The sequence below is a fragment of the Ctenopharyngodon idella genome, chromosome 2 (genome assembly GCF_019924925.1).
Source record: "Ctenopharyngodon idella isolate HZGC_01 chromosome 2, HZGC01, whole genome shotgun sequence".
Taxonomy (NCBI): domain Eukaryota; kingdom Metazoa; phylum Chordata; class Actinopteri; order Cypriniformes; family Xenocyprididae; genus Ctenopharyngodon; species Ctenopharyngodon idella.
Window position 1 is genome coordinate 41,798,289 of NC_067221.1, and position 25,746 is coordinate 41,824,034.

The 25,746-nt window shown below is 40.0% G+C and overlaps 2 protein-coding genes across 3 annotated transcripts in view; one reads left to right on the forward strand and one right to left on the reverse strand.

The window, feature by feature from the left end:
- The window catches only part of LOC127501752 (phospholipid scramblase 2-like), a 40,733-nt gene extending 17,006 nt beyond the window's left edge, over positions 1–23,727 (forward strand). The window contains exons 1-8 of one of the 2 annotated variants that reach the window (XM_051873888.1): positions 18,077–18,281; positions 18,487–18,511; positions 20,161–20,234; positions 20,361–20,415; positions 20,500–20,705; positions 20,782–20,943; positions 23,204–23,365; positions 23,460–23,727. In XM_051873888.1, coding sequence (XP_051729848.1) covers positions 18,156–18,281; positions 18,487–18,511; positions 20,161–20,234; positions 20,361–20,415; positions 20,500–20,705; positions 20,782–20,943; positions 23,204–23,365; positions 23,460–23,492 — 843 coding nt within the window. In that variant the 5' untranslated portion in view covers positions 18,077–18,155 and the 3' untranslated portion in view covers positions 23,493–23,727. Of the gene's footprint in view, positions 1–18,076; positions 18,282–18,486; positions 18,512–20,160; positions 20,235–20,360; positions 20,416–20,499; positions 20,706–20,781; positions 20,944–23,203; positions 23,366–23,459 lie in introns of those variants that run through there. The other variant, XM_051873896.1, reaches the window with a different exon arrangement.
- On the reverse strand, positions 128–10,091 carry LOC127502134 (phospholipid scramblase 1-like). The gene is made up of 6 exons (XM_051874721.1): positions 9,797–10,091; positions 2,788–2,993; positions 2,550–2,711; positions 1,177–1,329; positions 1,001–1,079; positions 128–862 (listed from the first exon to the last, which is right to left on the reverse strand). Exons 1-5 carry the CDS (start codon positions 10,089–10,091, stop codon positions 1,026–1,028), a joined length of 870 nt encoding a protein of 289 aa, XP_051730681.1. The 3' UTR covers positions 128–862; positions 1,001–1,025.
- Positions 23,728–25,746: the final 2,019 nt, after the last annotated feature.

A 25,746-nucleotide genomic window follows, 5' to 3' on the forward strand; every position in this document is an offset into this window, starting at 1 on the left:
TAGAGACCTATCGGCACGCCCCTTACTCCAAGCTGCAGCTATCCCGGAAGGCTGGGATAGAAAAGTATCCATCGATGAGCTCTTCAAATCTGGCTGGAAGCAGTAGGCCATCCGTAGATTTCTCGTCTACTGTTTTATGAATACTGATGATTTGGACCAGTGTTGCCAAGTCCGCGGATTTCCCACGGAATTGAGCTACTTTAACACTGTTGCCGCGGGTTGTCATGCACAAAATGTCTGATATGAAATACAGAATACAGACGTTTATTGCATAAAGAAATTGACAAAAGACAATTTTATTTTGGTGAATGGTCTAAAAAAAAAAAAAAAAATCAACAGAGCATTTTAAAATGAGAAAATATAGGCTGCATGTCTGTGCAATTAATTTTAGCCATCAAGGCAGCAGAGAATAATTTTTAAATTTTAAATTTAAAAATGTAAAAGAACATTTTCAGTGTTCCATTACGAGAAACCCAAAGTGCCAGTCAGTTGTGGTTGGTTTTTCACATCACAAGCACCTACTAAGAACTTCATCTGTCTGTGTTTGCTCTACTTTCAGATTACACGTGCAACCTCAGTGTCACCCTTATATAAGAGGGAGCCACAAACTGAAACAACTGATAATGTGTCATTTGTCAAATAACAAGACATGAAAAGAGATAGTATATTGTTAGCTACTTTGACAGCATTTGCCATGTGAAAGTTTTTTTTTTTTTTTTGCAAGAGATGCAATATTAAAAAAGCAATTTTAGGCCATATTCTGGTCTATGATTCTTTTCTCTTCAGCCTTCATTGGAGGATAATTTAGCAAGTAGTCATCAGACATTTGTCTTTCTTCTGTCTTCTTTCTGAAGTAGGCCTACTGTATCCAAACAGGAAACAAAATGTGTTACATGCACACAAAGATAAAGATATACACCGTGGTCAATTTGTTTTTTTATTTATTTTTTTTGTAAAAAAAAAAAAAAAAAAAAAAAGAAAGAAAGAAAAAATAGGCTACCAGAATACATCTCTTGTAATGGTCATCAGTAATACTTCAGTAGTAATGGTCTTTGTGTCTTTTCATAATACAAACAGTCCTGAAAATGAATAGAGTTATAATTATTAATAATAATAATTTGTAAACAAGTCTTATAGTAAGATGCTGAATTTTTAAGTATTGTCAACAATATTTACAATGAGAATGCAGGCCCCCAGTAGAGTAGCTTTCATTTTAACTTCCAGGTCGCTCGGAAACCTCACCACAAAATCCACACCTGCGTTTGGGCCACTGCTTGAGAAGGGTTTGAAGATCTTGCTGTCTGTCACTGCCTCATTCAGAGACAGCAGCTGTGTGTAAAAGGTATAGAAATTACACTGTTAAATATACATTGATTAGGCATAACATTATGACCACCTTCCTAATATTGTGTTGGTCCCCCTTTTGCTGCCAAAACAGCCCTGACCCGTCGAGGCATGGACTCCTCTAGACCCCTGAAGGTGTGCTGTGGTATCTGCACCAAGATGTTAGCAGCAGATCCTTTAAGATCTGGACTTGTTTGGATCGGACTTGTTTGTTCAGGACATCCCACAGATGCTCGATTGGATTGAGATCTGGGGAATTTGGAGGCCAAGTCAAGACCTCAAACTCGTTGTTGTGCTCCTCAAACCATTCTTGAACCATTTTTGATTTGTGGCAGGAGCATTATCCTGCTGAAAGAAACCACAGCCACCAGGGAATACCGTTTCCATGAAAGGGTGTACATGGTCTGAACAATGCTACTTTGGCAGTTTGATATGCGCTCTGAACCACTGATTCGAAACAAAAGATTTGTGAAGCTTCATGAAGCAGTGTTTTGAAATCACCCATCACTAGATATTGTTGAATAAAGTCATTATTTTGTTTTTTTGGTAACACTTTATTTTAGGGTCTTTTAACTAGTTGCTTATTAGCATGCATATTACTAGAATATTGGCTATTCATTAGTACTTATTAAGCACATATTAATGCCTTATTCTGCATGACCTTATTCTACATTCTTAATCCTACCCAATAACTAAACTTAACAAGTACCTTACTAACTATTAATAAGCAGTAAATTAGGAGTTTATTGAGGGAAAAGTCGTAGTTAATAGTTTATATGTGTTCCCTATACTAAAGTGTTACCGTTTTTTTTTTTAGCACACAAAAAGTATTCTCGTCGCTTTATAACATTAAGGTTGAACCACTGTAGTCACATGAACTGTTTTAAATATGTCTTTAGTAGCTTTCTGGGCATCTGAAAGTGTTAATTATCTTGCTGTCAATGCAGGCCTCACTGAGCCATCAAATTTTATCAAAAATATCTTAATTTGTGTTCTGAAGATGAACGAAGGTCTTACAGGTGTGAAACAACATGAAAGTGAGTAATTAATGACAGAATTTTAATTTTTGGGTGAACTAACACTTTAAGATAAAATAATATAATATAAAAATTCAGTTGTCATATTTCAAATGGGGGGGGGGGGGGGTTGTGCTCTTAAAAAGTCAATAGAAAGTTGAATCTTGTATCTGGGTGTATGTGCGTCACCTCAAAGTTTTCATCGGTGCAGCAGGTACAAGGTACACACGGTCCCGCGATCTTAAATGCCGGTTCACCTCGTTCATTCTCAACGGTGAATTTAGGCAGGCAAATATGAAAGTTTTGTCGAACATATCCAATGGTAATGCCCGGTGGAGACTGAACCTCCAGCTAAAAAATACATACACCATATAATATGCAGAACAACATAATTAAGAGCTAAACAAGATAAAGATAACAATCATACCTTATGGCCCCAGCAGTTGCAAACAAACGGTTGCACCAGTCTGATGATCTCTTGATTTGAATCATTAAAAACACTCATTATGAAGGAACGTGCTGCAGCACAGCAAGTCCTGTTACAACAATCGTTGTCCTCAATAATAGTAAAAATGTTCTCCCCAAAGTCATTCTTCACAATATATCGGTTGTTAGACTTTATTCCACAGCAATCTTTAAGAAATGAAAAGGTAGGAGATAAGAGTGTTGCTAATTTGATTTTTATGTATTTCGTTCATGAAATGCTGATGAACAAACCTTCTGCACAACCTTCAACCAGATTTTGATCTTTATGGACAAACAATTGATCAATCTAAAATAAACATGAGAATGACATGCAGTGGAAATCACTGTAAAATAAATGCATTTGTCAGAGTAACACCATTGATAAATGATAAAGATTAATAGTAATTAATAAGCATCTCCAAACTTATCTGACCCAGGTTAAGGTCTCCAGATGAGAGGGACAGTGGTACGGGTCTGGGGAAGGTATCATTGCGGTGTCCTCTAGTGCTGTATAAACATAACCATGTATCTGTCACAAGTGAGGCTCCCGCACTTCCTCCCCCGCACCACCGGAATATTGAATAACCATCATTCAGACTACATTTCCCATAGGCCCTCATTCCTGGGACTGATTGCACTCACACCTGCACCACATCACACTCACACTATTTAAGCAGCACGCACACACACACACACACACACACACTGCAAAGTCTTGATTTGCCCTGGTGATCATTTCTAAGCGTTTTCTGTGGATTGTTATACTGTTGCCGTTTGGACTGTTTACCTCTTGTGATTCTCTGCTGCCTGCCCTGATCCTTGCCTGTTTACTGGACTGTGTTTGTTTGCCGCCTGCCCTGATCTCTGCCTGCTTCCTGATACCGTCTGTCTTCCGCCTGCCTCGACCATTGCCTGTCCCCGTTTACGTCTCTGCCTCTGCCCTTACCTGTGTGTGTACTGTTCTTAATAAAAGCCGCAAATGGATCCCCATTCTGTTGACCCATCATTACAGTATCAAACAGCTTTGTTAAGCAGATGACTATTTAAAATGTATTTAAAGTTAATATATTTTATATGTACTAAATTGCAACTTACAATGTGTAATTACAAATATACTTATCAAATAATAGAAGTTTAATTGAAATGACATTATATTTTAGTTTACCATGTCAGTACATTTCACAGTACACTTTAAGTATATTTAAAAGACAATAGAAGTAATTATGAAATTACACATTAAGGTGTATTTAAATCCTATTTACCAGTAAGAGGTTAAAAAAAGCACTTAAGTTCAACTACTACATTTAATATAGATTCAAACTATAATACTTTTTCATTTAAATGTAAATAACATTCAATTAAATGTCTGAAAACATTACATTTTTGCACTTATTCTTTTAAAGTATTTTATTTCTTTAATAAGTACTTTTTTTAAATGTATGCTACAGTATACTTTTTTTGTATCTTGCCTCAACCATAGTCTGAATCCACAGTCAAACAAACAAAATGGGCATAGATACAAACTCACTTGAACAAACTCACCTGACAATTCCATATTTGATTGTATCTGGGCAGAGAGAATAAATAAATCAATAAATATGATATCAGTATTATTCAGTGTTAAATTTTCTTCTCTTTCATTATTTATTTATTGTAAATAAATGAATGGTAAAAACATCATAAGACTTTATAAAACTGCACATTCATATATAAAATACAAAATTAAAATATGATTTAAAAAATTGAAATTATTTTAAATGATCCTATATTTTGAGATATGCCATACATACCAGTGTGATCTGAATCGTCTGTTCGGCAGTGGCACTGATGAGTACATGAAATGCTTCTCTCGTGACAAAAAGTAACTTTTTTTTTAATATTTTGCCAGCATGATGTTTGTGGTTGAAGAGTGGTTTGACCCATTTAGTTAGTTTTGGTTTTAACAGCTTGAAAATGTTCTGTTAATTCTAATAAAATTATGTAAGTAAATAAATATGCCATAAATAATTGCAGGCATTTTTCCCTGTTGAATATCTGCTTTATCAAATTTCTAGACATTTTTTGCAGTTTGGACCTCACCCAGGCTATAAGTGTAACAGTTATGCTCATTTCATTTTGTTTTGGTTCTGTGTTGTTCCTGTTCCCTGCCATTTGTATGTTGACCTAGTTTCCTAGTTTGTGCCATGTTAGCCACTAATTTAGTTCACCATTTAGTTTCCATTCGTTTACCCCTCTGTATTTAAACCCTGAGTTCCCTTTTGGTCAGTCACGTTCAACATTACGTCAGAACTGAACTGATGAATCGGGATCTTACCTGAGAGCCCAATCACCTTCAAGTGTAAACTAAACGAGCCAATGGACATTGGCGTATATGAGATTTGCATTGCGCACTCCAAGAGAGTGTGTGCTGTCACAAATTATGCTTTTATTTCAGAGCTGAGCGTTTCTTCTGATTCTGCGCTGCAATCATCGTTCGAGTGTTCTGCGAACCTGGGAGAAGCTCTCTAGAGAGTGTTGGTGTGACGGCGCGTCTACGGTGTTTGCTACTACTGAAAGAGCTTCCAGCATGCTGCAGGCTTTCTATAGCGACCATTCTGTGTGCTTCAGCACTAAAAGAGCTTGTTTTCCTAAAAGAGTATTTCTCTAAAAGAGCAAACACGGGTGTGTCTTTGTAAAGACGTCATTCCACCCGAATGTTTCTGGAAGCGGTTGTTTCCTATCCTCATTTGACGGCCACGATCACGGTCTCACATGCCTGGGCATAAGCATGATGAGACTGCGTTCGTAGGTGACTCATGTTATCGCATGAGAGCATGACTACGTGAATGGCCGGGACACACCGTCTTGGCTCCTCAGTGAAAACTTCATGTGCAACTTCACACGCTCTTCTTTTATACTGTTACAATACAGAAGGGACCGAGGCAGGTATAACAGGTAGAGATGTTTATTGATACCAGCACGAGACCAACAGTAGTGCAGGTGAATAATAAGTGATGTAAAGGAAGAAGTAGCGAGTGCAGAGAAGTGATATTGTCTTTGTTGATTGTAGACACGGGTTGATTCGGAAGACGCTGGAGAAACTTGACACTGGAGACCAGGAACACTCACACACAGAAGGGAATCACACGAGGAGAACAGGAGACGCTGGAGACAGGTAAGTAGTTCGGTAGGAGTCCTTGAGGTAAGCATTCAGGTAAGGCGTAATGCAAACGAGACCGGACAATGTGGCTGTGTGTGTGAGTGCTCTTTATGCTGGTAGTGATTGCGGTGATAATGAGGTGCAGGTGCAGGGTGATCAGTATTCTGGAGAGTCAGTGCATTGTGATTGGTGAGCGGTGGAGCCTGGCGTGTCTGTGACATATACCTGCTTTGCGGGGTGGAGTGCACAATGCAAATCTCACATACCAATGTCATTTGAGTGTGTGTGTTTCTCATCAACCTCAATATTTGTCATTTGTCACTTCACAAATTACCTTAATGCTTCATAACACTTCAACTCTGAGTTTTTTTTTAAAGGAAAAAAACTAATTAAAAAACTTTTTGATTACTTTTAGATTACTTTTGACCAAACTCGGTCATTTATCACTAAGATCTTAGATTTGAATGGGATTATTGTGTACCATATGTAACTGAAGTAGGCTAGTAAGAGCTGTGCATGTAAACCTCATTCCCCTGATCTCAAGAGGCGCTCTAGCGACTGACGGTATAAACCACAGTCTTTAGCCTCCTTGTTAGAGCGCCCGCCTCCCATGCTGGAGACCCGGGTCCAAGGTCCCACTTAGGGCGGGGCGAGTAGGACCTGAGGGGTTAAAATGTTGCCGTGACCCAGTCTTTAGCCTCCTTGTTAGAGCGCCCGCCTCCCACGTCGGAGACCCGGGTTCGAGGCCCTACAGAATGGGGCAAGTAGGACCTGAGGGGACACACATACTGATGGTACACAATGGTCTTTGTTATCAACAACATGAAATACATTAAGCATTACATTATGCCAGGATTTGGGTTAATGAAAGAACTGCAGGGGGATTGTGAGTTGAAGAAAAGCACATGATTAATTAAATCATAAAAAAATAATAAATTATTAATATTAATATCAATACAACAACTAATGCAGTTAAGGGGTTGGAATAACTTCCTGTCACATGTTATCCTGGATATGGAGCAGGAAGGAGCGCACCAATCTACAGAACATACAGGAACAAAAATGACTCTCCTCAGCAGCAAAAACACCTGCTGCCCTAAACTATTATTCACCACATATTGATTTTTGGTCTTTCATACCATGAGAACTGTGAGAGAAAGAGAGCATTTGTGTTTATGTGGGTTTAGAAAAGTGTTTCTAGTGCATTCAGTGGCTAAACATTACTTTCCATTAGTTCCACTTTCTGATGAACTAGAAGCTCGTCAATCTGTGCTGAGCAGCATTGTAGAACTGACATGAAAATAGGCAAAGTATGTATTTTCAACTCTAGATATACAGTATATACAGTAAACACTGCTTCGAAACCTTTACAAATCAGTGGTTCCGAGCACATATCAAACTGCCAAAGTCACGTGATTTCAGTAAACAAGGCTTTGTTATGTCATAACTGTTCACCTCTGAGGGCAATCTCTGTGAACCCATGAATCATGAGATCGCCTCCAGTGGTGGACTATTGATAATAAGTGTCTATGGTTTTTATTTGATCTCCAGTGCTTGACGTGAAAAAAATAAAGTGCCGATACTCCCCCTCAGTTGATTTTTTTTTTTTTTTAAATCATGTCAAAAAACGCCTGGCCCAAAGTTACCTTCCGGTCTGTGTTTGTTGAACGGGTCTGGTAGCAACTTTGGCCAAGTAACGGTTCTTTTTTCTTACTGGTAACCCAAAATAATACTGGCTAGCTAATGTAATTTACTTGTTATTTATTTTGCTTGTTATCAGAAATAATCTACTCTAGAGGGACTTGTTATTGATTCTTTGTGGAAGTCTACCAGAAGTTAAAGGGTTAGTTCACCCAAAAATGAAAATAATGTCATTTATTACTCACCTTCATGTCGTTCTACACCTGTCAGACCTTATACTGGATATAATATTAATATTATAATATTAAGTTTGAACCACTGTACTCACATGAACTGTTTTAAATATGTTTTGAAAACCTTTCTTATGATTTGAACTAAAATATTTTTCATAAAAGTCTAGCTTTCATATGTGTTTTATATTTTGTAATTTTATACAGTTTATTAATTACAATTTCTGTTGGCCAAAACAATGCTTTGAGATGTCTTACCATTCCCATTTTTTTTTTTTTGCTGTTTCATGAGTTTTATGTTTCATAACTGTTTTACTGCTGACAGGCCATTAAACAGCCTATAATTTTAATACAGATATGTTTTAAAATGGCTATTATATATGATGTATATTAAGATCTTACACAGAAAATTGATTGGGAAAACATAAACCCACACTGAGAATAATACTGGAAGTATCATAAATCAAGTTCATCAGTATCTCACCTGTCCTGCAGGTGATGCTGGAGGCCTTACGGGTGACGGAGCTTCGTCTTCTGCTCTCCAAGATGGGCAAGAGTAAAATCGGCCTGAAGAAGGACCTGATGAAGAGAACACCTCTGGGTATGATGCATATGTTAAAAAAAAAAAAAAAAAAAAAAAAAAAAAAAGGTTTTTAATGATGAATTCAGTTTTTAAGATCTCATTTTAATTCAGACACTAAACTGAATCATAATAATCAATTCCCCACTGACAAAATCAAGCCCTGCTCTACATTTGTAGACGTTTCACTCAGATATATACGTCACAATAAAGAAGAAAAGACTTCAGTTTCATGCAGACTTTAAGTGAACTACAATAATTTACTATAAATTAAATAATCATTCTTGTTGTGGAAAGTGTACATGTATTTTCTTATGTTTTTAGTGCCCACTTGTGGAGGAATCATGCAAAACTCAGATTTCTTGATTCATCTCAGTGTGGATCAACAGACTCAGATCCAGAACAGCCGGTGAGTTTCTGTCTCGACTTTATAGCAGTGCTTGAAAAATATAAAAAATCTTTTCACAGGTCTACATTCGCCATGTCTTGACATTATTCTAATGAAATTTAAAGGAAATCGGGTAAAAATAAAGGGGTGATCTCAAAGCATTTTGAAAGTGACACACTTCCTGCTGCCAGATGTTGGTGCTATAACTATGACTCATAATAGTCACATCCATGTGATCAGCCTCCTACAATGAACACACTACCGAAGTTTCATAAAAATCAATTAATGTATGCAGAAGTTATAACACACTTCATGTTTCCCTTTTCTCGCCATAAATTTGTTGCCCCGCCACGGCCAAACTATTCAAGATATCAAAAATCATGGAAAAAATAAATAAAAAAATCTCCTTAAAAAAAAAAATTCGGCCCTGCGCCTTAGTGGCTTGTGCCCTAAATACTAAGTGAGAAGACATATAGTCAAGATATATATAAAGTTGTTTATTTTCTAGCATGTTGTTAAAATGTTAAAAATAACAAAAAAACTTCAGATGTGTTTCTGCAATGAACGTATACAGTTTATCACACAACGTCAGCATTCTTACTACAAACAACAGCACAACACTGTCACTAATGTTCAGATGAATGAATAAAGACGAGACAGAAACTCACCGGCTGTTCTGGATCTGAGTCTGTTGATCCACACTGAGATGAATCAAGAAATCTGAGTTTTGCATGATTCCTCCACAAGTGGGCACTAAAAACATAAGAAAATACACATACATGTACACTTTCCACAACAAGAATTTAGGTTCAAATGTATCTGAATAAGGGAATAGTTTGATTATTTAATTTATAAATTATTGCAGTACACTTAAAGGTCTTGATTTTGTCAGTGAGAAATTGTTCTGATTCAGTTTAGTGTCCTAATTAATATGAGATTCTAAAAACTGAATGCATTATTAAAAACTTTATTGTTTTTTTAAATGGATCATACCCAGAGGTGTAGGAGGCAGAATGGTGTCCAGCGTCTGATAGAAGGGCAGTTTGATCATCTGTGGTTCTGTACAGATAGACATGGGTGATTGTGGTTTGTCGGGCGAGACACACTCTGGCATGGAGATGATCTGGTCAGAACTGGGCTTTGAGCTCCTGCGGGCGTCTTTAGAAACCTGCCGGAGTTTGTGAAGATCTCGGACAGCAGACAGCAGCTCAGGACTGCAGTCGTTGTGCAGCAGATCTGTGACTCTCTTCATCAGGTCCTTCTTCAGGCCGATTTTACTCTTGCCCATCTTGGAGAGCAGAAGACGAAGCTCCGTCACCCGTAAGGCCTCCAGCATCACCTGCAGGACAGGTGAGAACTTTTTTATGATGATTTATGACGAACTTCCAGTGTTATTCTCAGTGTGGGTTTATGTTTTTCCCATTAATATTTTGTGTAAGATCTTGATGCTATAATTGCCATTTTAAAACATCTCTGGATTAAAACTATATTAAAGGCTGTTTAATGGCCTGTTAGCAGAAAAACATATAAAACTCATGAAACAGCAAAAAAATGGGAATGGTAAGACATCTCAAAGCATTGCTTTGGCCAACAGAAATTGTAGTTAATAAACCGTATACAATTAGAAAATATAAAACACATATGAAAGCTAGACTTTTATGAAAAATATTCTTGAACAAGACCACGTTACTCATGCTTTTAGTTCAAATCATAAGAGGCTGGATCCAAACTGGAGCTGACATACTCTCTATTCACCTCGGGATGGGCATCCCAAGATAAAACAAAGCAAATGGAGAATAATTAACATAGCTGCTGTTCATACTCATGAACTCATGTAAGATACTCATGTGCATTTGATCTGATATAACTGGAGTACAACTTACTGGTACTAGAGTTTTGTGATCTTAAAGAGCGTGAAGGATTGTAGGGTGATAGAAGATCGATTAAGTACACAGGAGCTAAACCATTAAGGACCTTATAGGTCTGTAGCAGTACTTTATAACTGATACAGAGCTTTATAGGTAACCAGTGTAGAGATGATAAAATTGGGGTTATATGATCATATCTTCTTGACCTGGTAAGAACTCTAGCAGCTGCATTTTGGACTAACTGTAGCTTGTTTATTGAGGATGCAGGACAACCAGCTACTAATGCATTACAGTAATCATCTAGTATAGAGGTCATGAATGCATGAACTTTTCATCAGAAACAAATAACATGTTCCGTAGCTTAGCAATGTTTCTTGAGGTGGAAGAAGGCTGTTTTTACAGAGCCCCGCACATGACATGCAGGGAAAAAAAAAAAGGCTAAATCATGCGCGTGCTTTACTAAGTCTTTCCTTCGATTTATAAGTCATGCACACGATTTACCATTTCGTTCCCTCAATTTGCTAAATCGTGAGCTAGATTTGGAATCCACTTCTGGGTCCAGTGTGCTCTCGTCTTAGTGTGCACGACAGGTTTCACACAGACAGGCACTTGTCAGTAAAAACGTTCCCACCGCATCGAAGAGTTCCAACGTAGCGCGAGTTCCCTCAAAAGGACACGGTGTCTCGTTCCCTTCAAGACATACTTTAAAAAATATTATTTTCATTTGATTAAATTTAAATTTTAAAATAAAATGTATTATTGATGTGGCATTAGATTAGCATCATGCACAGAAATGATTAAAGGCACAACCACACTGTAAAAATGATTTGTTGGTTTAACTTAAAGTGTAGCCTAACCTGGTAACCTTAAAATTTTGAGTTCATTTAAATAAAAATTTGAGTTGATAGAGAAAGAGATAAGTTTATTCAACAAACTCAAAATATTGTTATCTGAACAACATTTGTGAACCTAAGCTGATTTGACAAAAAGATTTGTGAAGAGTTGTGATAAGAAATCATAAAAAAAGTTTTTTTACAGTGTAGTGGCAGATGGCACTCAGTCAATACACTGATTTAAACTGCTTATCAGAGTGAATGACAGAGAGAAACATGATGTGGAGTTATTTTGCTCTACTAAATAATGACCCAGCAAGCTAAGCATTTTGTGGTTTTTGATGTTACTTTAATTTAAAATAAATAAATTCAAGTTCTATTTTTTAAATAGAAAAAAAGGAATGGTTTATAATTGGTCTAGACAATTACAGTAATATAAGGTTTTTCTATATTCTAAATTAATAATATTATGAATATGATATGGTTAGTTAAAATTATATGAAATTAAGTCACTATTCAGGGACTGACTTGATAGGTACTGTAGAAATTATTATATGTATTGTTCCCATTCAGTCGGTCACGTTCGATGTACGTCGGACAGACCGACGAATAGGAATCTCGCTAGAGAGGCCAATCTGCTTCGAGTGTAACTAAAACGAGCCAATGCACATTGGCATGCAATCATATGCAGCAGCTGCTCGCCTCGCAGCGCGGGTATATAATGAGCAGCAGGTGCGTTGCATCTTCAGCTTTTCGCTTTGGAGCCAAACGGATCTTCCTGTCTCTCTGCAAGCAAGTGTTGGAAAACGAGTCAGCTCTTCAAACTTCTCTCTCTTCAGTGCGGGCGTACAGCATGGCAGCGGGGTTGAAGTCCTCTATTTTTTTTCCTCTCTCTTTGTTTTTGCCTTTTGAGCAAATAGCTGTTTTTTTTAGCTTAAAAAGGCTGTTCTTACAGCCGGTAACGGTGCGTTTTTGAGCGCTAAAAAGTCGTTTTCATGGCCGGTAAGAGGACCGCCTTCTAAGAGAGGAGAGCACATGACAGGCTGCACACAATCCCTGTCCATGTTGCCGCGGCCATTCCCCTGCATGCTTCAGCACTTTTAAAGAGCAAGTCCCTGAAAGAGCTTACACAAATAGAGCTTGCGTCTTTTTAAAGATGACATTCTACTTGTGTGTTTCTGGATGCGGTCGTTACCTGGCGCTGAGGGATGGTCACGATCGCTGCATCACGTGTCTGGGCTTAAAGCACGCAGAGGCAGCGTTTGTGGATGAGTCATGTACCCATTGTGGGAAGATGACCATCTCGGAGTTGCGATCGAGACTCCAGTTTCTGCAAAGGGGCGGAGTCCCAGTGCCGCTGCCTCGTTCCAATCCTCCTCAGAGGGTTGCTTCGGGTAGCGGCACTGGTGATCTGAGGATTACAGTGAGTGCGCTTCCTTCGGGGAATCAACCTCCTAGGAACCCTCACTCCTCCTGCACTCCGCAGCCAGTAGAGCTGCCGGGGAAGCGCGGTGGGCCATCTCAAAGGTGTGCACCATCCGTATCCTTCGGAGCTCCTCCCGATGACCGGATGTCGATAGCTGCATCGGAGGGTGAGCCAGATTTTTCCGGAGATGACGAGTCGGCGCAGTTGCTTCCTTCAGGAATGGTAGCTGTGCCCGATTCGGATCCGGAGATGATGGCTATGCTTTCCCGGGCCGCCAACAGGGTCGGGCTCGTATGGAATCCTCCACCGTGTCCCAAACCCTCGCGGTTGGACGATTGGTATCTCGGGGTGGCGCGTGCTGGTTCTCAGCCACCCACCCCGGTTCCTTTCTTCCCGGAGATGCATGAAGAACTCACCGTTACATGGACGGCACCTTTTACTGCCCGAAACCGTTCCGGTGGGTCCTCCTCCCTCACGACCCTTGATGGTGGTGCGGCGAAGGGTTATACGCGCATCCCCCCTGTGGAACGGGCCGTTGCTATGCAACTGTGCCCTAACTTCACCTAGCGGGGTAGGCGTCTCTCCCTTCCCGGGCCTGTAAGCACTCGTCGGATCTTACCGGCAAGGCTTACCAGGCCTGCGGGGAAGCCGCTTCCGCCCTACACACTATGGCGTTGTTGCAGGTCCATCAGGCCAAGGCACTGAAGGACCTGCACGAGGGTGGTCACGTTCCACAAGTTCTACAGGAACTTCGTGCTGCGACGCACCACGCGCTTTGTGCGACGAAGGTTATGGTGTGGTCAGTGGGTCGTGCGATGTCCACTATGGTGGTCCAGGAACGCCATCTCTGGCTGTGTCTGGCCGACATGAGGGATACCGACAAAGTCAGGTTCCTTAATTCCCCCGTGTCCCAGACCAGCCTCTTCGGTGACGCGGTCAGGAACTTTGCCCAGCAGTTCTCGGCTGTACAGAAGCAGTCTGAGGCCAACAGTCACCGAGGGCGCCCGCTGCGGCTGCCCCCGCTCCCGTGCCGCAGCAGCAGCCTCCATCCAAGTGGTGCCGTGGAGCCAGTCGCAAGCGGGGTGACCAGCCTGTCCAGGCCCCCGCCAAGAAGGGTGGTGAAGCCAAGAGCAAGAGGCCCTAGGACGGGCGACCCGGAGATGGTTGGGACTGCTCTTCAGGAGGTGGTGACCGTACCACTCCTTCCCCCGGAAGAGGGCCGGGTGGTAAATCCTTTGTTTCGTTTTGTTTCTGTTCCCAAATTCTCAAAAAAAAAAGAGCAGTTTCCTTCATCTCCGGGTCCGAAGAGGGCTCGGAGAGTAGTGGGAGGGCAAGAATCTCTCCACTCTCTTCCCCCTCTTCTATCACCAGCGGGCAGCAGTGCTTGGTTCGAGAAGGCAACCAAAGCCTCTCCTGCTCTCTCTGTCCAACTGTGGAACCAGGTAGGTGTCGCACAGCACAAGATTGGTTTGCAGCGATCGACCTGAAGGACGTGTACTTTCATGTCTCGATTCTACCTCGACACAGGCCGTTTCTGTGCTTTGCATTCGAGGGTCGAGCATATCAGTACAAGGTCCTACCCTTCGGGCTGGCCCTGTCTCCCCACGTCTTCACGAAGGTCGTGGAGGGAGCCTTTGTTCCCATGAGAGAACAGGGTGTTCGCATCCTCAACTATCTCGACGACTGGCTTATTTTAGCGCAGTCTCGGATTCAGTTGTGCGAACACAGGGACCTGGTGCTCAGTCACCTCAGCCAGTTGGGCCTTCAGGTCAACTGGGAAAAGAGCAAACTCTCCCCTGTGCAGAGGATCTCTTTTCTCAGTATGGAGTTGGACCCCTTGTTTCTGTTTAGCAGGAGTGCCCCTAGAGCAGGTGTCCCGGCATGCTGTGGTGTTCACAGATGCCTCTGCCACCGGCTGGGGTGCCACGTACAACGGGCATGCAGTATCAGGGGTTCAGACGGGCCCCCAACTGCATTGGCACATCAACTGCCTCGAGTTGCTAGCAGTACACCTTGCCCTGAGCCGCCTGAAAGGGCCGTTATGGGGCAAGCATGTGCTGGTCCGTACGGACAACACTGCGACTGTTGCGTACATCAACCGTCAAGGTGGTCTACGCTCCCGTCGCATGTCGCATCTGAGGTCGCTTCGCGCCATTCATGTTCCTGGTGTGCTCAACCGCGTGGCCGACGAGCTCTCACGAGCTGCGCTGCCAGGAGAGTGGCGACTCCACCCCCAGGTGGTCCAGCTGATTTGGAGGGAGTTCGGAGAGGCTCAGGTAGACCTGTTTGCCTCGCCAGAAACCTCTCACTGCCAGCTGTTTTACTCCCTGTCTGAGGGAACACTCGGGACAGATGCACTGGCACACAGCTAGCCCCGGGGCCTTCGAAATATGCGTTTCCCCCAGTGAGCCTACTTGCGCAGACCTTGTGCAAAGTCAGAGAGGACGAGGAGCAGGTCCTGCTAGTTGCGCCCTATTGGCCCAACCGGACCTGGTTCCTGGAACTCTCGCTCCTCGCGACAGCCCCTCCCTGGCACATTCCTCTGAGGAAAGACCTTCTTTCTCAGAGACGGGGCACTCTTTGGCACCCGCGTCTAGACCTTTGGAAACTCCATGTCTGGTCCCTGGACGGGACGCAGAGGTTCTAGGTGACTTACCCCCCGAGGTACTTAACACTATCACTTCGGCACATGCACCGTCTACGAGACGTGCTTACGCCTTGAAGTGGAACCTGTTCGTCGAGTAGTGCACTTATTGCCGGGAAGACCCCCGAAGATGTTCGATCAGAGTCGTGCTTTCATTCTTGCAGCAAGGGTTGGAGCGTAGGCTGTCCCCCTCCACCCTCAAAGTTCATGCTGCCGCAATTTCCGCATACCATGACCACATCAATGGCAATTCTGTTGGTAAGCACGACCTGGTCATCAGGTTCCTTAGGGGGGCGAGATTAAATGTCCGATTAAATCCTCCTCGACCCCCCTCCTTACCCTCTTGGGACCTTGCTTTGGTGCTTCGAGCTCTCCAGAATGCTCCCTTTGAGCCCTTGCAGTCAGCAGACTTAAAGATTATGTCTATGAAGACTTTGCTGCTGGTTGCGTTGGCCTCCATCAAGAGGGTAGGGGTCCTGCAGGCATTTTCGGTCAACGAATCGTGCCTAGAGTTTGGGCTGGGCGACAGCCACGTGGTACTGAGACCCCGGCCTTGCTATGTGCCCAAGGTTCCTACCACTCCCTTCAGGGACCAGGTAGTGAGCCTGAAGCGCTGCCCCCGGAGGAGGCAGACCCAGCCCTGGCTTTGCTCTGTCCAGTTCGCACCTTGCGACTGTATATAGACAGAACTCAAAGCTTCAGGACCTCAGACCAGCTCTTTGTCTGTTACGGAGGCCAGCAGAAGGGAAAGGCTGTCTCCAAGCAGAGGATGGCCAACTGAATAGTGGACGCCATCACCTTAGCTTACCAAGCTCAAGGCGTGCCCTGCCCGCTCAGGTTGCATGCTCACTCTACGAGAGGTGTTGCATCCTCCTGGGCGCTGGCTCGTGGTGCCTTGCTGACAGACATTTGTAGAGGTGCGGGCTGGGCGACACCTAACACGTTCGCTAGATTCTGTAGCCTTCATGTCAAGCCGGTCTCCTCCCATGTTCTCACCTCAGGTCAGAGGCATGGAGAGGCCCCAGCTTAGTGTCGGCTTGCTGCGCTTACATGCGCTTATTACTCCAGAGAGTCCCTACAAGGCAGACCCTGTTGAGTCCTCCGATCTCCCTTTGGCAGCCGACATGGCGGAGCATCTGGCGCCAGGCCTATACTCTGTTGTATCCTTGAGAACCGGATTTAGGCTGGGTACCATATGTGTGACCCTACAGGGACCCCATATGTGTAGTTCCACGGTTGCTCCTAAACGAAGCCCGTGTCTTTCCCTCTGGGAGAACCCACCTCTCATCAGGTTGGAGTCACCCCAGTACTTCCATATGTAGTACAGCCCTACAGGGTTAATCCATATGTTTTTCTCCACATAACTCCTTCGGGGAAGGATGTGGCTTCGTACGTTGAACGTGACCGACTGAATGGGAATGTCTCGGTTTCCTGAAGGAGGGAACGGAGACGTATGTCCCACCGCCACAGTCGCTGTACCCCACTGATGCTGCCGCCTATCCTGTTCGGCTCCTCAGCGAAAACCTGAAGATGCAACGCACCTGCTGCTCATTATATACCTGCGCTGTGAGGCGAGCAGCTGCTGAATATGATTGCATGCCAATGTGCGTTGGCTCGTTTTAGTTACACTCGAAGCAGATTGGCCTCTCTAGCGAGATTCCTATTCGTCGGTCTGTCCGACGTACGTCTCCATTCCCTCCTTCAGGGAACGAGGGTTACCTTTGTAACCGAGACATTCCTGCTTACTCTAGTATTGATGCTTTCAATGGCAACAACATAAACGTTTTGTGCCCAACGTTTTGTCGCCCAAACTTAACTTCTGTTAGACTTCCACAAAGAATCAATAACACCAGAGTCCCTCTAGAGTAGATTATTTCTGATAGCAAGCTAAATAAATAAATTACATCAGCTAGCCAGTATTATGTTGGGTTACCAGTAGAAAAAAATAACCGTTACTTGGCCAAACTTAAATGTGACAAAGTTGCTACCAGACCCATTCAACAAACACAGACCAGAAATTAACTTTGGGCCAGGCTCGTAACTATGGCAACGTGCGTGCGTCCAATGAAACCACCTATACATGTTTTTTTAATGTTAAAAAAAGTAGTGTTTACTGTATATACTGCATATGTAGAGCTGAAAATACATTCTATGCCTATTTTCATGTCAGTTCTACAATGCTGCTCATCACAGGCTGACAAGCTTCTAGTTCATCAGAAAGTGGAACTAATGGAAGGTAATGCCCCTTTTAGAGAAATATACTCTTTTAGGGAAAAATAGCTCTTTTAGTGCTAAGTGCACAGGGGAATGGTCGCTATTGAAAGCCTGCAGCATGAACACTGAACGATGATTGCAGAGCAGAATCGGAAGAAACGCTCAGCTCCGAAATAAAAGCATAATGTGCGACTGCACATGCTCTCTTGGAGTGTGCAATGTCCATTGGCTAGTTTAGTTTACACTCAATGGTGATTGGGCTCTCAGGTAAAATGCCTGCAATTATTTATGGCATATTATTTACTTACATTAATTTATTAGAATTAACTGAACATTTCCAAGCTGTTAAAACCAAAAGTAACTACACATGAAAGTGGGCCAAAACACTGTTCAACCACAAACCTCATGCTGGAAAAAAACAAAAAACAAAAGAATGAGAGAAACATTTCCTGTACATAGTGCCACTGCCGAACAGACGATTCGTATCACACTGGTATGTATGGCATATCTCACAATATACGATCATTTAAAATGATTTCAATTTCAATTTAATCAATTTTTATTTTTGTATTCAATATATGAATGTGCAATTTTATAAAGTCTTATAGCGTTTTTATTACAATAAATAAATAATGAAAGAGAAGAAACTTTAACACTAAATAATATTGATGTCTCATTTATTTATTCTCTCTGCCCAGATACAATCAAATATGGAATTGTCAGGTGAGTTTGTTAAAGGGGGATGTTTATCTGTGCCCGTTTTGTTTGTTTGACTACAACAGGCACTGTGTGGATTCAGACTATGGTCGAGACAAGATAAAAAGTACATGTTAGCATACTTGAAAAAATAGTACTTACTACAGAAATAAAGAATAAATTACTTTAAAAGAATAAATGCAAACTTAATGTAATGTTTTCAGACATAGTTTGAATCTATATTAAATGTAGTAGTTGAACTTGAGTGTGTTTTTTTTTAAACCACTTACCAGTAAATAGGATTTAAATACACCTTAATATGTAATTTCATAATTACTTCTATTGTCTTTTAAATATGCTTAAAGAGTACTGTCAAATGTACAGACACGGTAAACTAAAATGTCATTTCTATAAAACATTTATTTAATAAGTATATTTGTAATTACACATTGTAATTACAAAGTTGCAATTTAGTACATTTAAAATATATTAACTTTAAATAAATTTTAAATAGTTATTTAAAATGTACTTGAAAATAAAATGTTTAATTTTAAAAAATTTCCCTTATTTTTAAAAAAAGTGTACTTAGGAGTCATGAAAGTGTATTCTTTTTAAGTTCACTTAAGTGGCCTTTTATTTCATTAATATTATATATTCAATACAGTTAAAGGGTTAGTTCACCCAAATATGAAAATTCTGTCATTAATTACTCACCCTCATGTCATTTCACATCCGTAAGAACATCATCTTCAGAACACAAATTAAGATATTTTTGATAAAATCCGATGGCTCAGTGAGGCCTCCATAGATAATTAACACTTTCAAACACCCAGAAAGCTACTAAAGACATATTTAAAACAGGTCATGTGACTACAGTGGTTCAACCTTAATGTTATGAAGCTACGAAAATACTCTTTGTGCACCAAAAAAATAAAAAAAATAACGACTTTTACGAATCTTTTGTTTCGAATCAGTGGTTCGGCGTGGCAAAGTCACGTGATTTCAGTAAACGGGGCTTCGTTACGTCATAAGTGTTTCGCTATTTTAAAAGTTCACGTGACTTTGGCAGTTTGATACGCGCTCCGAACCACTGATTCATAACAAAAGATTCGTAAAGCTTCATGAAGCAGTGTTTTGAAATCGCTCATCACTAGATATTGTTGAATAAAGTCTTTTTTTTTGGTGCACAAAAAGTATTCTCGTCGCTTTATAACATTAAGGTTGAACCACTGTAGTCATGTGACCAGTTTTGAATATGTCTTCAGTAGCTTTCTGGGCATTGAAAGTGTTAATTAACTTACTGTCAATGGAGGCCTCACTGAGCCATCGGATTTCATCAAAAATATCTTAATTTGTGTTCTGAAGATGAACTAACCCTTTAAGCTCACTTCTTTTAAACAAGGGACTGCTTATGACAGACAAGACAGACATTGACTCAAATAATTAGGTTTTTAATTAAATGTTTCTTGCATTCAAATATGCATCATTGTATTATAAAACTTATAAAAAGTGTGAACATGAAAGTTGTGATTGGCAGATATGAAGTTCATAAACCTGACTGAAGTTGTGTAGGAAGGATGACATCCATTTTCACTGATAATACACAATAGATTTCAGTGTGTAGTCTTCTGCTTAACAAAGCTGTTTGACACAGACACATGGTTATGTTTATACAGCACTAGAAGACACCGCAATGATACCTTCCCAAGACCCGTACCACTGTCCCTCTCATCTGGAGACCTTAACCTGGGTCAGATAAGTTTGGAGATGCTTATTAATTATTATTAATCTTTATCATTTATCAATGCTGTTACTCTGACAAATGCATTTATTTTACAGTGATTTCCACTGCATGTCATTCTCATGTTTATTTTAGATTGATCAATTGTTTGTCCACAAAGAACAAAGTCTGGATGAAGTTTGTGCAGAAGGTTTGTTCATCAGCATTTCATGAACGAAATACATCAAAATCAAATTAGCAACACTCTTATCTCCTACCTTTTCATTTCTTAAAGTTTGCTGTGGAATAAAGTCCAACAACCGATATACTGTGAAGAATGACATTGGGAACAAGATTTTTACTATTCTTGAGGACAACGATTGTTGTAACAGGACTTGCTGGGCTGGAGCACGTTCCTTCATAATGAGTGTTTTTAATAACTCAAATCAAGAGATCATCAGACTGGTGAGACCGTTTGTTTGCACTTGCTGTGGCCATGAGGTATGATTGTTATCTTTATCTTGTTTAGCTCTTAAATATGTTGTTCTGCATATTATATGGTGTATGTATTTTTTAGCTGGAGGTTCAGTCTCCACCGGGCGTTACCATTGGATATGTTCGACAAAACTTTCATATTTGCCTGCCTAAATTCACCGTTGAGAATGAACGAGGTGAACCGGCATTTAAGATCGCGGGACCGTGTGTACCTTGTACCTGCTGCACCGATGAAAACTTTGAGGTGACGCACATACACCCAGATACAAGATTCAACTTTCTTTTGACTTTTATTGTTTTTAAATTGACCAAAGATATTTTCTGTCCTCTAACCTTAAACATAACATTCACAATCACAACCACATTATCAACCACACAACCACAATCACAACAGATTATATTTATAATGGTATTTAGTATGCTTACTAAGCCATTGTCCTTGTTGCCTGACCCACATTGGCTGTAGGTGATTTCAGGTCGTGCTATTTTTCTGGGGAAATTGATCCCAACAAAACCTGATCCCCCCTATTCGAAATATGACAACACTGAATTTTTATATTAAGTGTATATTCGTTATAACCTGAATGCAGTGTATCTTAGAGGGTTAGTTCACTCAAAAAATGTTTTTGATGTAATCCGAGAGCAACGTTATTACCTCTTTCAAGGCCCAGAAATCCGGGGCTCTCGGATTTCATCAAAAATATCTTAATTTGTGTTCCAAAGATGAACAAAGGTCTTATGGGTTTGGAACGACACGAGGGTAATTAATTAATGACAGAATTTTCATGTGACTACAGTGGCTCAACATTAATATTATAAAGTGACGCTTTACAAATCTTTTGTTATGAATCAGTGGTTCAGAGAACATATCAAACTGCCAAAGTCACGTGAACTATTGAAGTTTCAAAACACTTATGACGCAACGAAGCCTCGCTTACTGAAATCATGTGATTTTGGTGCTCTGAACCACTAATTCGAAACAAAAGATTCGTAAAGCGTCGAAGCTTCATGAAGCAGTGTTTTAAAATCATCCATCACTAGATATTGTTGAATAAAGTCACTATTTTGTTATTTTTGGCGCACAAAAAGTATTCTCGTTGCTTCATAACATTAAGGTTGAACCACTGTATTCACATGAACTGTTTTAAATATGTCTTTAGTAGCTTTCTGGACATTGAAAAAGGGAGTGTTATTGCTTGTGATGCAGGCCTCACCGAGCCATCGGATTTTATCAAAAACGAAATGAACGAAGGTCTTACTAGTGCGGAACGACATGAGGGTGAGTAATTAATGACAGAATTTTCATTTTTGGGTGAACTATCCCTTTAGAAGCACGGAGAGATTCGCGATTGCGCACTAAACAGTCTGAGAGCGCGCACTCAATATCTGAGAGAGAAGAAAAGCAGTTCACTAGTATTTTCGACAGCGCGCCTCGACATTTGTCAATAAAATACGCCATAAAACCTGCGGGTTTGATAAAAATTATGCGCCATACATACAATACCTGCAATCCCGCGCTAACATTCAAGCTCTGTAACTGAAAGTGAGTGACAGGAGGAGGCGGGTGAGTGTCAAACTCGCTGTTGGAGAGAATGAGAGCGCGCCGCTGGTAAAATTTCAGGGTTTTCATTGGTCCGTTTATGAACGGATGTCTTCATTGGCTACCGAAATGCCAGTCAAAGTTTTGAATATTGATTCAACTTGTAGGCTTACTCAATAACGGATTGTGATTTTACAAGTAGCAAAGTAGATTACTTAGCTTAATTTGTACTTAAGTAAAATTACAGATTTAAAAATGTCCTCAAAAAAGTACAAGTAGCCTACCCCAAAAAATACTTAATTACATTAACGTGTAATTAGTTGTAATTCGTTACTTCCACCTTATGGAAAAAAAACAGAACAATTGCCTATACCCTACACCAAAGTCCCGTTCAAGGAAAGTGTGTTCACTCGGCAGCCATATTTTCAACACCTCCGGGCAGCGATTTCGGGCACCCAAGACAAAAAGTCTCAAAAACTGCTTGAACTCACAATTAAATTACATATTTCAAATCAAAATAAAATCTGGCATGAACTGTCCCATAAATGTTGTTTCTTATGCTTAAATAGCGTTAAAACGCCTATTTTTCAGGCTAGACGAGCCAATGCGCATGTGCAGTCATAAGCACTTTTTCAAAAGGTACACATTTGTTCCTTTTAGCTACTAATATACACACTTTAAGTACTAATATGTACCTTTGGAAAATTGCCATTATTGTTTTATAAAACAAATATGATGTACAATGATTACAAAGTGCTATCATTTCCCACATTTAGACAAAAAAATATATATATAACTCAAAAAAATGGAAAAATTACATTAATAATCACACAGGTAAAAACATTATACATTTTTGGATGAAAATTTTATATATATATATATATATATATATATATATCAGACAGCTATATCACTGTATATGAACATGAAAAATTTTCTGTTTAACAATACATATATTTAACAGCTGCTGTCTCTGAATGAGGCAGTGATAGACAGACCATTTGGCAAGATCTTCAAACCCTTCTCAAGCAGTGGCCCAAATATAGGTGTGGATTTTGTGGTGAAGTTTCCGAGCAACTTGCAAGTCAAAATGAAAGCTACTCTACTGGGGGCCTGCATTCTCATTGTAAATATTGTTAACAATACTTAAAAATTCAGCATCTTACTATAAGACTTGTTTACAAATTATTATTATTAATTATGACTCTATTCATTTTCAGGACTGTTTGTATTATGAAAGGCAACAAAGATAATTACTACTGTGAAGAGATGAATTCTGGCAGCCTTTTTATTACAAAAAAAAAAAAAAAAAAAAAAAAAGTTACCAAGGTGGAAATTTGTATCTTTGTGTGCATGTAACACCTCTTGTTTCCTGTTTGGATACAGTAAGCCAACTTCAGAAAGAAGACAGAAGAAAGACAAATGTCTGATGACTACTTACTGACTACTTGTCAAATTATCCTCCAATAAAGGCTGAAAAGAAAAGAATCATAGACCAGAATATGGCTTTTTTATATTGCATCTCTTGTTAAAAAAAAAACAATAACAACAAAAAAAAAACTTTCACATGGCAAATGCTGTTAAAGTAGCTAATAATATACTATCTCCTTTTCTGGGGAGCATAAATCTCTTGTTTATTTATTCTTATTTATTCTTTAAAACTGAAAATTTACACTTCCAGTTTTAGTTTGTGGCTCGCTCTATTAGAAAGGTGACACTGAGGTGTTATCTGTAAGTAAAGCAGAAAGCAGTAACCACAAACACAGACAGATGAAGTAGGTGTTGATGATGTGAAAAAACAACCACAACTGACTGGCACTGTGGGTTTCTCGTCATGGGAAGTACACAGAAAATGTTCTTATTTAAAATTTAAAAATTATTCTCTGCTGCCTTGATGGCTAAAATTAATTGCACAGACATACAGCCTGTATTTTCTTCATTTTTAAATGCTCTATGTTTTTTTTTTATTCTTCATAAAGTGTTATAATACATGCATAATGCCTCATAAATGACTTTAGAGGGAGTTTGTGTGCAATTTTTTCCTAGGAAACTCATATTTACGATAATTCCGATAGCATCTGAAGGCAACAAAACTGGGTGGTGTATTTCCAGCGAGACGTGTGTATACTAATGTTGCATCCGAATATGCCTACTTGTCTACCAGTGTTGGGGAAAGTTACTTTTAAAATGCATTACAATATTGCGTTACTCCCTAAAAAAGGTAACTAATTGCGTTACTTAGTTACTTTTTATGAAAAGTAATGCATTACATTACTTTCACGTTATTTTTTCTCACCTGGGCTGGGCTTGTTTGTTTTTTTTTAATAATAACAAAAAAAGCTCTATTTTTGGCAAATGTTAAGGCCCTTTCACACCAAAAGTGAAATGAATAAGCCTCAGGCTGAAGGAAATGCATATTTACTCCTGTACAGTAGAGGGCGCAGCTCAAACAAACCTTTCAGCTGGGCTGGCATTCTGAAAGGGTTAGTTCACCCAAAAATGAAAATTCTGTCATTAATTACTCACCCTCATGTCGTTCCACACCTGCAAGACCTTTGTTCATCTTCAGAACACAAATTAAGATATTTTTGATGAAATCCGATGGCTCAGTGAGGCCTCCATAGCCAGCAATGACATTTCCTCTCTCAAGATCCATTAATGTACTAAAGACATATTTAAAGCAGTTCATGTGACTACAGTGGTTCAACCTTAATGTTATGAAGCAATGAGAATACTTTTTGTGCGCCAAAAAAAACTACTTTATTCAACAACATCTAGTGACGGACGATTTTAAACTGCTTCATGAAGCTTCGAAGCTTTACGAATATTTTGATTCAAATCAGTGGTTCGGAGCACATATCAAACTGACAAAGTCACGTGATTTCAGTAAACAAGGCTTCGTCACTTCATAAGTGTTTTTAAATTTCAATGGTTCACCACTGGGGGGCGTGACTTTGGCAGTTTGATACACGCTCCGAACCACTGATTCGAAACAAAAGATTCGTAAAGCTTCGAAGATTTGTAAAACTAATCCATGTGAATCAAGTCATTTTAGTCCAAATTTTCTGAAGAGACACAATCACTTTATATGATGAACAGATCAAGCTTTTATTCACATATAAACATTCATCAACGCACACATCGGTTATGGTAAACGAAAGAATGAACCAATGAGGTTACGCAGCACTTTTAAGCTTGTGTTTATGTTCTCTGATCAATGTTTATGTGAATAAAAGCCTAAAATCTGTTTAGTGTATAAAGCAGTCATGTCTCTTCAGAAAATTTGAACTAAACTGCTCAATACATATGGATTAGTTTTAAAATCTCTTTATGAAAGTGTAGACTGTCAATGGAGGGAAAGAAATCTCTCAGATTTCATCAAAAATATCTTAATTTGTGTTCCGAAGATGAACGAAAGTCTTTTGGGTTTGGAACGATGTGAGGGTGAGGAATTAATGACAGAATTTTCATTTTTGGGTGAACTAACCCTTTAAGATGTTTCTGTCA

What these genes read in the sequence shown, in the direction of transcription:
- LOC127502134 (XM_051874721.1), bottom strand. Translation starts at nt 10,091, where the DNA reads ATGGGCAAGAGTAAAATCGGCCTGAAGAAGGACCTGATGAAGAGAGTC. An exon ending in GCAACTGCTGGGGCCATAAG is followed by an intron (nt 2,712 to 2,787) that starts GTATGATTGTTA and finishes TGTATTTTTTAG; the next exon opens with CTGGAGGTTCAGTCTCCACC. An exon ending in GCACCGATGAAAACTTTGAG is followed by an intron (nt 1,330 to 2,549) that starts GTGACGCACATA and finishes TTTTACACACAG; the next exon opens with CTGCTGTCTCTGAATGAGGC.